General features: G+C 39.1%; 1 protein-coding gene across 1 annotated transcript in view; it reads left to right on the top strand.

Moving 5' to 3' along the window:
- PPA2 (pyrophosphatase (inorganic) 2) overlaps positions 1–14,523 on the top strand; it is a 119,645-nt gene that overhangs the window by 94,208 nt on the left and 10,914 nt on the right. The window contains exons 7-9 of the mRNA XM_027837562.1: positions 1,835–1,962; positions 4,866–4,951; positions 6,433–6,502. Coding sequence (XP_027693363.1) covers positions 1,835–1,962; positions 4,866–4,951; positions 6,433–6,502 — 284 coding nt within the window. The remainder of the gene's footprint in view (positions 1–1,834; positions 1,963–4,865; positions 4,952–6,432; positions 6,503–14,523) is intronic.

The following is a 14,523-nucleotide window of genomic DNA, read 5'->3' as shown; positions in this document are numbered from 1 at the left end:
AATTGTTTGCATATGAGCTTATAATATAAAGTAATGTCACCCATGCCTCTTCATTTTGCAGAGCAATCAAGTATTTGTTTACCGAGGCACTTTATTGGCTCTTTTGGTCTCCTGCTTGTGGGAGCTCTTTTCTCTCAGTTGGGCTTTTTAATTAATTAATCAGCAAACATTTATTAAGACCTACTATGTGCCAGGCACTCTTTTAGGCCTTGAGAATACAAGTGCAAAGAATGAAATTATCTCTACTTGCAGTGAGCTGCTTCTTTCCATGCTGGAGCCATTGGATCTTCTGATTAAACCATCTCAGCACCAGGGGACTTGCAGAGAAAGTCTTCCCTATCACCACCTAAGGGCCGGAATGAGGCTGGGTGTGGCCCAACAGAGAGCCTTGACCAATCAGACGGAATATGACGAAAGTCTCCGTTGGTTTGTGAGGAATCGTGAGGGTGGATGGACAGGACACAATAACCTGCCCTGGATCGGTGCCCTACGTAGTGAACAAGACTGAGGACTCTTAAGTGCCTTCTGGGCTTCGCGTTTTGGCCTGAGCCAGATTTCGTGGCTTTTCAGGCCTTAAATGCTGTTTGCAGTGTAACTGGTTATTTGTAGATTGGAGCCAGTTGTTCTCACAGTTCTGTGGTGGGGGGAAGGGAAATAAGCCATTTATATAACACCTGCTATGTGCCAGCCATCATGCTAAGTGCTTTATTATATTATCTTATTTGATCGTTACAATAACCCTGTGAGGTGGGTGCTGCTGTTACCCCCGTTTTACATTTGAGGAAACTGAGGCAGACAGATAACTGAATTGCCCAGTCACCCAGCTCGTAAGTGTCTGAGACGGGATTTGAACTTAGGTCTTCCTGACTCCAAGCCCAGAGCGCTATCCATGCTCCGCCTAGCTCCTGTGATCCCAGGAGCCCCCTGTTGGGGGCCAGCAGGACCCACGAATCTCTCCCACTGCCCCTGCAATGTCTTAGGAATTTAGATAATAATGTGGTGCTTATAATTAAGGAGAACACAAGGCTATAGCTAGGGTTTGAGAGTGAGAGAGAAGCTTGTCCTTCCCAGGGGCAGGGGAAGAGGAGACTAAGAGGGGGGAGGAGAGATGTAGCCAGATGAGTCCCTTTCCAGAATGATTGACTAAGTGGATTTGTTCGAGAGACAGAATTAAAATCCAAGGCAATCTGCTAGAAAACAGAACAAAACATAGTATGCTTTTCACAGAAAAATGGACCACTTTGTTAAACTTGAGCTTCTTCCAAGGTTAGCAAAAGGTCTTATTCTGCCCTGGCTGATGCTAATCACTGAGTGATTCCAGGGTGGTCCAACTTCACAGGTTCCCAACTGGAGTATGTATAGCCCTGGTGGGTATGAGTAGCTTGCCAAGGTGTTGTAGGGAACACTTGGGAGGTAACTATATTATCCTGTTGAAATAGTCCAAAAGTATTAGTGTCAATTAAAAAAATTGCAAGTTCAAGTTTTCTTTGTGAAAAATTAGTCTTCGTTTTATTTCTCACTTGCATATCAGTCGGCAAGTGTTTCCTCTGCACCAGGCACTGTGTTGGTTCACATATACATGGTAAACTCTAGAATGTATGTCCTATCGTATTGAATAAGGAATACATTATTGATTGATCAATACAGAACAAATTTACTGAAAGCCAGGAGGTAGAGGGGCTGAAAAAAGTCAAGAATCCTTGCTCTCCTGTCTCTGGATGATTCATCTACCCGACCTCAATCTCAGGTCTGCATACCAGATTTCCACCTTATTGAATTTTTAAAAAGTGACAGTTGTTTTTCAAACAAAACTTTCTTTTATTGTTATTTACAGATATCGATGATGTGCGGAAGCAAAAACCAAATTACCTTGAGGCAACACTTGACTGGTTCCGATTATACAAAGTGCCTGATGGAAAACCAGAAAATAAATTTGCTTTTAATGGAGAGTTTAAAGACAAGGTAAAGATGGCATACATTTTGACATGCTTTTCATAATGCATCTTACTGACGGCAGCTTCTTAAAATAATGTGAATATCTGCATATGATATGAACAAAAAAAGCTCTTTGATGTGTTCTTGATTTTGATGTTATATATGTATTTAAGCAGATATTTTGATTGTCATTTTATTCAAAGAATCATTTCAAAGAATTTTAGTTAGTGAATTGTCAGAGGAACTTTTAAGAAAAATCCTAATAGAAAATATGTGAGAAGTGAGATGACATTCCTTCTTTCAACCTGTCATAGAAAGAAAACTCTGCCATAGTCATGAGAATCTGCTCCTTGAATTTTCAGTATATTTGTTCATGTTTAGCCAGATTTGCCCATACCAATTTCCCATGGCACAGGAATATACCCTCTTAAATGGAAGACCCTCCATTTGCTAATCTGGGTGTGGCAAAGGGAGTTACACTCATTTCCTACATGAATCTGCAGGTAACTTTCTACTTAGGCCTTATGCCTCCATACTTGAATTGAGCAGCATAAAGATATGAAAGTAACATTGAGCTTTCTGGCCTCAATTGTTATTTCTTTTGCTATAACCCATAAGAAAAAGACCCAGCAATATATCACATCTTCACTGGTTCAGAATAACTGGGGAAAGCAAGTAAATTCTTGAAAAGTTTTTTCTTAGAAAATGTCTTGAAATAAATTTGACTTTTTTCCAGTACAAATTAGTTAATGTACCAATGGGCTCTAATAAATGAGGTGAGGGACAACAGGTCAAGTATCAGGAAGAGGTACTTGGCAGTGGGAATTTCCATATCAGAAGTTACCTACCACAATGAAATCGTACATAGAGATAAAAACAAATAAATGAGGTACTTTAAAAGCCATTTAAAAGTAGACCTAGATTATATAGTGATTCACAGTTAGATAGGATCATAGGACTTATAAAATGCTTTCCTCACAGTCTTGTGAAGTAGTATAAACATTACATTTCTAATTTACAGATGAGAAAACTGAAACACAGATCAGTTAAGGGTCTTGCCTATATTCACACAACTTGTCACTATTGGTGATGGAACTCAAACTCATGTCTCCTGACTCCCAAACCAGTATTGTTTCTGCTGTTCTGTATTTCCTCTCTTGAAAATTCTTTACCATATGACAAATAATTACTAGACATAGAAGTTGTCTCATATTGAAGCAACCTGTAATTTCTTAAATCCTTTGTTTGGAAGAAGCCCTTTTTGCCCCAGGCCAAATCAGTCTGCATACATGTTTTGGATAGGCTAAATTTTATACATGCTCAATAATACATTATTTCTTTTGGGCAAAAATTGTGTAGTTTGCATAATTGTTATGCAAGATCAGTAATTTTGTGCATTACTTTCTACTTCTTCCATATAACATGGTATCTAGTAAATTGTCCAAAATAATAAAAAAATGACTAATTAAATGCTGGGCAAATTGTAAAGAAATGGTCATACTCCTACATTGTCAATGGATTTGCAGATTTGTGGAATCTTTTTTCGTAGTATTCCAGCTTACAAAATTAATCATACCGTTTGATCTTATAATCCCAGTATTGAGAATGTATCCTAATGGCATTATCCCAAAAAAAAGTGTGTGTGGGGGAGTGGGCTGGTGAAGAACCATTTAACGATAATTAAATCAGCATTATTTGTAATGGTAAAAAACTAGGAACAACTAAAAGTATCTAATTGTTTGGTAATGGGTGAGCTAACTGGTATATCAGTGTGACCAAATGGAATGTAATAAAGAATGACGAGTATGAGGACCAAAAATAGGGAAGCAATTATGTGAAATAACTTCAAGGGAAAAAAAAAAGAACCTCAAAAATGTTTATATACTATGAGTGTACAAAAGGAAAAAATGCACAGAAACTTAGGACCGAATGGATAAAGGAAGAGAACAGAGGTAGGAATAACTGATAGGTTGTTAAAGTGTTATTTGCATGTTGACTTTTAAAATTGGAACTAATTTTAGATGCGAATTTATTGCGTTTTTTGTTGTTTGAAGTTAAGTTCCAGATAAATTATTGTGTAAAACGGTGGTCTCCAAACCCTGTAAAACTTGAGGAAAAAATATAATTTGTCCGGTTAAGGTCATCACAGAGATGGCTTCTATTCTTTTATCCATATTCTCACTACTTTTAAAAAATAGGCAATCCCAGTGAATGCCAAGACCAGTTCTCAATAGTTGGTTAGTTTGGTAATTCATATGAAAGCTTTTTGTCTGAAATTTCCCAGTGTACTGAGGGAAGCATGGGTTTTGTTTGCTGTAATGAGCATCTGAAGTGGTGTCACTGAAAGATCTCCTTTCCCCTTCAGTTAGGGCAATATAGATAGACCTGATAAAACTTCCTTTGAAAGGTCAAGTGCCAGTTTTTGTGAAAACCACAGAGCTGCCAAATCCATCCCAAGAAATTTCACTTGGTTTTAATATCAGGTTTTGAGAGCAGGGGAGAAAGGGTGGCAGAATCACTGATGTTGAAAAATGGAAAACCCCTTTAATAGAAATTACTTGACTTTTAGAAAAAATAAAGTAAGTTCCTATTTTAGAGTAATAAAGAATGATGAGAAATTCTCTGTAAGCTCCAGTGCTCTTTGATTCAATATCTTCTACTGGTGCCTTTATGGCAAATGTCATGATTGCAGAGTTATTAAACTATGTAATACTAGCCAATGTTAGTAAAAATTAAATTCCAAAAGGAGAAGAGAATTTAATTTGATATGACTTAAATGTTACAAAATTAGTACACAATGAACTTTGCTGCTAAATTAGTTTTTAACAAACTTTTTGAAATTACTCATGTGTTTGTCTTTCGAATAAATATATTGCACTGCTTAAAAAATAACTGTCCATTTCAAAATGTCTCTTTTGCTGCTAACCTAGGATTTTGCTCTTGAAGTTATTGAATCTACCCACAAATGCTGGAAAGCTTTGCTTCATAAAAAGGCTGATGGAGGAGATATAAATTGGTAAGAATGTGGTCTAATTGAGTTATATTTTATATTACTTGTCTTCTTATTCAGCACATGATGGTTATAAACCCTCCTTCTCCTGTTATTTAAAGGTCTTACATGCCTATGATATTTTTTCTTTAAAAAGCATCTCAACATTCAGTCAGTTTTTATAATAATGACATCAAGCCTTTTCTTGACAAATAATATAGAATAATTGACAAGTGTATGTTCACTTCTGGTGAACTTTTATCTGAGGATAATAATTGCAACAGTGTTTTTAGGGGAAAAAATGGAACCAGATTTTCAAACAAATGAATCTCTTTCAGAAAACAAAATTTAGCTTTTTTTTGTCCTTTTAGGTAGTGACACTTTCAGTATGTTTAAGTGCAGTGGTCAGGATTATGGCAAAGCATTCATTTACTTACCTAAACACGGCCTTCCTTTATTATTAGCAAAATCCCGTGAGAAGCATTAGAGGATGCTAAATGCACAGAAGGAGGTTTCTAAAAGTAACTCTAATCCTAACCCAAGTGAATGTTAGCAGCTCGAGGGCAGGCACGTTTGGTTTGACCTCCTCTGTACCTGACACATAGCAAGAGCTCCTAAGTGAGTGTTGACTTGGTCATATCATGGAGTCATATGAATTAGAGCCCTTTAATAGGCTTTAAAGACCGTCTCGTCCACGCCTCTTCTGTTTCACAGCGAAGTTCAAGTGACCTGGGCAAAGCCACATGGGGGGGAAGGGACAGCAGCAGGCTTGGTGCGCTGGCCCTCCACTCCAGAACCAGCCGAATTGTGCCTCACCAAGGCTACAGTTACTCTACCGTCTGGATTCAAGATTATCCTCTTCATGATAAATGAGTGCATGGGTAAATAAAATACACTGAGTTAAAACAATAGGATTGCATTTGTCACTGACCATGGAATGTGCTAAAGCGTTTTCTGTGAAGGTCGTCAGCTCCGCGTGTTGTGGAGCCTGTGCCAGGAGGGGCTATCTGTTCTCCCCTCTGACCATTCTCAGCTCTCAGCCTGCAGATTTGGAGAGAGACAGTGCAGCCTCCTTTGAAAACCTGTCGTGATGTCAGCCAATTCTGGTTGTCAGGAAATTCTTCCTTAGAAATCACGTACATCTCTTGTGCTACATTTAAGCTTGTTTATTCCCAGTTTCCTTTTTTCAGTTATTAATGGTGACAAAGCATCGCTGTATAAAGAGCCTTTCACATACTAGATGAGTGGAGACCAAGTTTAGTGCCCTTTTCAAATGCTGTTCCTGAAGAACTTAGAACATGGGGCACACGTGTATGTTATAAAGTGTCTTTGCAACCTTGCCTCAAAGAGATATGCTGAAATTTTAACTCTGCTCAGCTATTCTGCTTTATAATTTCATGCTTCATTGGAAGGTTTGTAGTTATGCAGACTCTTTGGAGTCGGTCTCTTTTGTTTGGTCATTTCATTCATTATTTTCCTTGTTTAATATCCACATTTTTATATTTCAGTGTTAATGTGCAGGTACACGACAGCCCTTTCTGCTGCAGTAAAGAAGAGGCCAGATGCATAGTGCAGTCGGTAAGAGATAGCCGTGTTAGGTGTATTTTAGCCTGTTATATATCATGTGGGAGGAATGCAGAGGTTCTGAAAATCAGCAGTGAACTGAGATGAAATGCATAAAAAGCCAGGCTTTTTCTAAGGCATGAGTTTAAAAAATAGCATTGAGATCTACTGAAAAAAAAAAAATCCACGGAACAATAATCAGATAACCCCCAAACCCCTTCGGTGGAGTTTTAATTGTATTTTCCTGAAGGCTCATTAGCTTTTAGTTGATTTTCTATGATACTGTTTCTCTTAATACCAGGTAGCAAGACGAATTGTTATTTGTGTGTACTACACTCTCTTCTCTGATGCTGTGTTGCTATGAGTTACCATTCAATGCTAGGGCTGAGTCTGGCTGCCTGTACTATCTAATCACCAGGGCTGAGCCATTATTTTCTCTTATTATTTTGGAATTGTGTATTACAAATTTATTTTGGTGTAAAAAAAGTGAAATATTTTTAAATTTTATTTTTTTTTCTTTAACAAAGGCCATTTGTCTCCTATTTGGGTAAAATTCAGATCACAAATTTCTTTTGCAGGCTTTTAAGATTGTCTTGGATTTCTTTATTTCCTGCTGAAATACTGTCCATGGAGAAGTTCATTTATTATTAATTTAAAGTTTTCTATCTGGAGGATACTCAGCAAGCAGATTAATGTTCAGATAACCAACCTATATCATGGCAAAATTAGATGTTTCCTTTTTATATTTTTAAAAGTATGTTTATAGGAGATAAATAGAAAAATTTTAGGGCTGGAGATCCCACATGTAAATTTAAAAATTTCTAAAAACTTTAAATACTTCACGAAAGTCTTAATCCTATGCTTTATCATGGAATCCAGGTGCCCATGGTTTCTTGAAGACTATGTTAATGGTACATAAGCTGTTAGATTTTTCTAGGCTGAAAAAAGAGGGTGACAATCATGGATAGTGCCTTCTTACTGTTAGCGTGACCCTGAGCAAGTCCTTTGACCTTTTTCAGCCTCAATTTCCTAATCTGTAAAATGGGGAATCATAAGAACACCTCCATCCTAGGGTTGTTATAAGGATCAGAGGACATGACCTAGGTAAGGCATTTGTCTGTGAGGAATCGTTTGGTTGTGTCAGCCTGTGAAATGGAGAAAAATATAAGTGGTCCTCATTCTGTGCTGCTGGCGATAATCCCAAGAAAGGGGAGTTGAGGGTGATTAATAATAATAATAATAATAATAATAATAGTAACATTAATAAGCTGGTCTGTCGTGTCTGACTCTTTGTGACCCCATTTGGGGTTTTCTTCGCGGAGATACTGGAATGGTTTGCCATTTCCTTCTCTAGCTCATTTTACAGATGAGGCAACTGAGGCAAACAGGGTGAAGTGACTTGCCCAGGTTACGCAGCAAGTAAGTGTCTGAGGTTGGTTTTGAACTCAGCCCTCTACATCTAGACTCTACTAAACTCAGGCCCTCCTGATTGCAGGTCCGGCACTTTGTCTACTGCACCGCCTACTAAGTGTCTGAGGCTGCATTTGAACTCAGGAAGATGAGTCTTCCTGACTCCAGGCCTGGTGCTCTATCCACTGTGCCACTTAGCTGCCTACTTTACCGTTTGTCAAGGGCTTTATATATATTATCTCATTTGATCCTCACAACAACCCTATGAGGCAGGTGCTATTAATACCTCCATATTACAGAAGAAGAAACTGAGTCTGAGGTAGGTCAGGCAACTTGTTCAGAGTCATATCGCTAGGAAGTGCCTGAGGCAGGATTTGGACTCACTCTGTCCACTGCACCACTTAGCTGCCTAGGAAGCACACTATTCTAAAAAATAAGATCGTTAAAAGTTGAAAAGTAATAACTTTGGTAAATGCCCTCCGGGACAGAATATGGAGCTACCTGTACAAGTGATTTGGACGTATCTTCATCTCGTATATCAGTTCCACAACTTCAAAATTTGGTGCATTGAGCTGTCCTGCAGCATCAGTGTTTTTAATCCCATAGTAGCCCTTCCCATTTCATCTCTTTAATATTGAGATGTTTGAAGGAACTTTATCTGGTTCTTCCTTGTTTCCCATATATTGTACTTTTTGTTATCATAGAAGTACCTTTGTGTTTAATGTGTCCGATGGTTTCCCAGTACAACTTAAGATGTTTACATTATGCATCAAGCCTTCCTGGGTTCCATTTGGTACTATGCCCATATGGAAACAATAAATGCTAAGCCTTACTGGGTGCTTGCTTGGCCCAGAAGAAGTAAATTCTCATTCACCAATAGTACCTACTTCCCAGTTATACCATCAGGGCACTGATCTGGGAATGTCCTCTGAGGCGGGGGATATGCATGAGGCAGCTGGGTGGTAGGACCGGGAGATTTCATCTCCACAACTTGGCAGGACCAGAATGAGATGTGGAGGTTTTTTTGATAAGGAAAATTACTGCTTTCTAGAAGATGTTATTTTAGAACCCACAACGAAAGGAAACATCCTGGACTTGGTACTGAATAGGCGAACAGGAACTGATCCAGGAAGTATCTGTGGGTGAACCACCATGCAATACTGATCATAACACAATTAGGCTTCACATTCTTTTAGGAATGGGAGAACCAGAAGAAATCCAACATGTGGTTTCCTAATTTTAGAGAAAGGAATTACAACAATGTGGTTTGTTAGGAAAATAGTTTGTGCTACCATAGCTGTAAAGGCAGCGAAATGCGAAGTACTATCAAGACGGCATTTGGAAATGGCAGAACGTGTTACGCTGCCTCGGTTGGCCTCTTGTAGCTCTTTCCAACCCGGGCCCTTTCTTCCTCCTTTGCTAGTTATCTGACTTTCTCCCCATACACGCTGATCTGGTAACCCTGACCTTCTTGCCCTTCCGTCTCTCAGGCCTGGACGTTTTCACTGACCCCCTTAGAGCCCTTCCTTCATTGATTATCTCCAATTTGTCCCTCATTAGACTGTGAGTTCTGAAAGGATGGGGGACTGTTTTTGCTTATCTTCACATCTTCAGTGTTTTAGCACAATGCCCGGCACATAGTTGGTGCTTAATAAATGCTGATTGACTAGACTTTTTGCCCTTGGAAAAAGTCATGGTACCTCAGTGTGTGGAATCCTTCCTGGCGTTTCTTGATCTTGGGAGAAACTAGCCATCTGGAGGCATCTCAGAGGAGAGTATTATCCCAAGGAGAAGAAGAGGAATCACCTACATGTACGCTGGGCTTTGCAGCTACAAAGTGTTTTACGTGTAAGGATAGGTGACTGAACTGTAGAAATTTATGAAAGGAAACAAAAATAGGAAACGGAAACGAATGGCTAGAGCGACCAGTCTTTGCACATAGTAAGTACTTAATGAATTCTTGTAGAGTGGATGTTTGCCAAATCCAAGGATGCTTTAAACTGGGTGACAGAATAGAACCACTCTATATGGGTCTGGGGTCCAGGATATAATCCTTGACCAATAGCAACAGCATTTGCTTTGTAAATGGGATGTGTATGTCAGACTCTTCACCTTAACTTCAGCTGTTCTAATACCCTCCTAATTGGTCTCTCTGTCACCAGCCCTCTCTCCCATCCATCCTCTACATTACCTCCAGCATAAAGTCCCTAAGGCTCAGATCTGATCCTGCTGTTCCCCCTATTCAGTAAACTTCCATGGCTCCCTATTACAAAAATGCCATTTGTAAATCATCAGGCATTTCAAGCTCATCGTAGTCTTTCTCTGACCTTTCTCTTTAGTCTTATTCCACTTCATTTCCCTTAGCCAAACTGGACTGCTTGAAGTTTCTCAGACTTGATGTACTGTATCCTTTCCCTGCACTCGCTAAGCTGTTCCCCATGCGTGGAATGATCTTCAACATCTCGCCCTTCCTAATCCTTATCTTCTTTCCAGGCTCAGCTCAGGGTCCTTTCTGCTATGAAGCCTTCCCTGATCCCCCTACTTAGTAATTTTCTTTCCTAGAACATTTTATCTGATATTTTCTTTGCCCTTTCACCCCACAAGCTGTATTTGACTCATCTGTATTCATATCGTTTACCCTTCCCACCCCAATATGTGCTGCCTGAAAAGCAAGGACCATTTTGTTTTTGCCTTAAGAAATATTTTCCGATTGAGCAAATGAATGAATCGGCTCAGTCACCAACCACATTTCTTTGGATGGGCTCTGTAGGTTTGGGGGACCTCTGCCTGGTTCTGTAGCAGATAAACAGTAGCTCATCCACATTCACTTGTTATTTTTACATCCCAATTGGAATTGTATTGTCTTATAACATTTACTTGGGAGCAAAGAACCAAGATATCTGGGAGCCTGTATAATGTAGCAGATAAACAGTAGCTCATTCACATTCACTTGTTATTTTTACATCCCAATTGGAATTGTATTGTCTTATAACATTTACTTGGGAGCAAAGAACCAAGATATCTGGGAGCCTGTATAATGTAGTGGAAAGAAGATTGGCTTTAAAGTCAGAAGGCTTGGGTTCAAATACTCCCAATGCCACTTACTATTAGTGTGATCTTAGGCCAGTCATTACCCTTGAGTCTCAGTTTCTTCCTCTTTAAAATGAAGAAGTTGTTCTGGATGGACACTGAGCTCCTTCCTATCTCTTCCTATCTCTTTAGGACCCCTGTATATCTAGTACGGGATTTGCTCTCCTAATCTGACGTGAATTACTTGGTTAGTTGGTATTTTCTTTGGTTCTCTTCCCTTAGGATTCTGTCCTTCAGATTTTTTTTTCCTGTATTTTATTTATAATTTAGAATATATATGCACAAATTTGTGGGTCCAGTGATGGACTGATGTTCGGATTTTTCAGAAAGTATTCTTACCAGTTCTAAACATTTGCCAGCTTCATTATTATTCTTCAGCCTTCTTGTAAAGTAAAATCACATTTTATCCCCCTTTATCCTCTCTTACAGATAGAAGTTTTCCCTTTTCAACTAACACCATTATGGTTCTGTATAACAGAAAGCCCATCCTAGTTCTACTCTACTAATGTGGTTCCAGTGTGATTTCTTGAGTAACACATGCATTCCCAAGGCCATTTCCACATATTCGTCTGTTTAATCAAGCCAATTAATCAATTAACACGTGTTTATTAAGTGCCAAGCACTGTGGCAGGTTCTGGCAATACAAACACAAAGAAGGAAACTGCTTAGTGACAATGCTCCTTTGTCATGGTACTTATGTCTCTTACATAATGTGAATCCCCACATGATATTAATAATTTTTCAAAAAAAAAATGGAAGTGCTTTTGGAAATGTTACAATAGTGCCATTCATAGTATTATGGCTTTTAGAGGTAGAAGAGAAAACAACTAATCCTCTTTCAGGATTTCATAAATCGCTGGTTATTTTTGGTGAAGACTTCTACCTTGTTATTGGTATTTGAGAGTCAATAAAATGGTAGGTTTCTAGTAACCTTTGAGTGGAGACAAGTAAGTGGCACTGTGTTCCTTTGTTGAGACCTTTAACCTCACAGTTTAAAAACTTGCCAAAGCATCTGCAAAACGCTCACTGAATGACCAGCCTTGTTTAGTTTAAATGTCATTTTGCAGCCTAAAACATACCGACACAATATTTTTAAAATATGAAGTTTTGTTAAAAACAAACTAATATTCATATGGTTTTGGAAGGTGGGTATCACTCTGTACTTTCAGATAGCTTTTTTTGAAAGAGACAAAATATCCCCTTTTCCACAATTTTCTTCCTCCCCTAACCTTCCCCATTTGTTATTATCTACAAATATACCCATTATACCTAATTTGGTAGTAGGGGGTAAACAAATGAAAAACTCACCTGACCAAAACAGTAAATTTAAGACTGCAAAATCATAATAACCGAACTTCGTCCTAAAGGAGAGATATGAGAAGACACCTCTTCTTGCTTCTTTGAAGAGGTGGAACATTTGAATATAATATCAAACATTTTTGTTACAATGCTTAATTTTGCTCTAATTTTTTCTCCCTCCTTTCTTTTTTTTTGTTAATGGGGCATGGCTTTTTAGGCATGAGAAAGGCTTCCTTTGGGAAATGTAAGTCAAGTAAAAACATGAAATTACTAAAATTTAAAATCCAAAGAGAACCCATATACTATGTTCCTTCTCTAGACTCTAGCACTAGGCTTACATTTTCATGAAAGATTTGACTGTGACAAAAGTTTTATTTTCTGAAAGTGGAATTTTACCTGTAGTTAGGTTTGTGCAAGTATACCTAAAACTTTCATTTTTAATTTAGGAATTCACTGGGGGGAGGGAGATGCAAAAACAGTTTCGTAGGAGAGGAAACAAAGACCCTTCCATGTATCTGTTGCATCCCCAGGTGAATTGGGGAAGGGGACATAGAATGTTATTGACAAATTTTTGAGGTATTTTTGTGGAAAAGTTGACTTGGATGCATTTTTCTCTTGTTTCACGAAGTTGATACCGCTTCCTTTTAGAACTTGAAACTTTAAAACTTCAAACCTGACCCACTAAAGAGAGGTGCCTTTGATACAAAGAAGCAGGTGTGGATGGCATGCCATTGGTGCTCTGGCTTCTTGTTTTCCTTTAGCCTTCCCCAGTTTGTGAAGTTCCATGTGAATTCCCGTGCACTGTTCACATGGGGCCCCAGTCTGGGGTTACTTACAAGTGCCATAGTTGGGTTTCTCTTAAAGGAAGTGTTTCCCTAGAGCCAACTCTTCATTAGTCAGGGTTGGATTATCTACACTGGATCATTCAACCTCTTTGATTATTGAGATGGATGGAACACAGCATAATGGTTTCTCTGAGTGATGATGGCCGAACGATCTGTTGTCTGATAATGGGAGCATGTGGAGACCAACAAAAGTGCCTATGCTTCCTCTTGGCCAAGTGCTTTGGGGGCCATTTGAAGAACACCCTTTCCTGGAGAGAGTGGACAGGGGTTTAATGTTTTCTGGGGAGAGCCAGGGTTCTGAATACAAAAGATGTAGATTGTGAAATAAAGACATCTACTGATATTTTACGGCAGTCATGTCATCAGTCGCTGAGGCAAACAGGTTAAGTGACTTGTTCAGGGTCACACAGCTAGTAATTGTCTGAGGCTGGATTTGAACTCGGGTCTTCCTGACTCTAGGCCCAGCGCTCTATTCACTGCCACCTAGGTTCCTGAGCAATCACATAGGTAGGAGAACCAGGTAAGAGCAGAGTCACAAAAACAATACAAAACAAAACAAAACAAAACTGGAGAGAAGTGAGTATCAAGTAGAAAAGGGTTATTGACAGTGTCAAAGATTGCAGAGTGGTCAGGAAGGTTGAGAACTCAGAAAATACCATTAGATTTCACAAACCTTGGTCACTTTGAAGAAATAGTTTCATTTTAGTGATGAGGCAAGAAGCCAGACTGCAGAGTTTGGAAGAGACTGAGAGGGAAGGATGTGGGGGTGTGGACTGTAGATGACCTTCTCCACCAAAGGGTGGAGTAATAGTGACAAGGAAAGCGAGGGGGTTTTGAAGATGGGGAAGGCGAGGGCCTGTTGGGAAGCAGCCGGTAGACAGGGAGGGACTGGAGCTGAGGGAATTGATTTATGTTTTGTTTAGACAAAGCAGCAGTGGATCTGTAACATCTTTTGTTTAGAGAGGTAATATGGATGAGTGTGTATGCATTTGTGCATTCCCTGATAAGGAAATACTTGTCACTAATTTGAAGGGAATGCTTGTCACTGATTTAAAATGTACATTGATAAGAATGCCAAAGTGTTCCTTATTATAGTCATTGTGTGTTAATGCCCAGGACCTACCTTGGAACTCCTTGGTCCAAGTGCTTATACCTATCATGTTATCTTCACAGTATCCTTATGAAGTAGGGAACATAGGAATGATTCTTCAAATTTCACAGATTAGGTAACTGGGGGGTGGGGTGGGGGGACAGGTTGTCCGTTGCTCCGTGTCTTATGCCTATTAAATGACAGCGCTGGGTAGAATTCCTTTAGGGCCATTTTACTCTTCCTGTTCTACAATTCTGAGTTTGTTTGAAAGGGAGTGAGAAGATGATTGTGTGAATAAGATA

This window comes from Vombatus ursinus, unplaced genomic scaffold (genome assembly GCF_900497805.2).
Source record: "Vombatus ursinus unplaced genomic scaffold, bare-nosed wombat genome assembly UNPS02014821.1, whole genome shotgun sequence".
NCBI classification, from domain to species: domain Eukaryota; kingdom Metazoa; phylum Chordata; class Mammalia; order Diprotodontia; family Vombatidae; genus Vombatus; species Vombatus ursinus.
The sequence above is the reverse complement of the archived record's forward strand: the minus strand, read 5'-3'. Positions and strand labels throughout refer to the sequence as shown.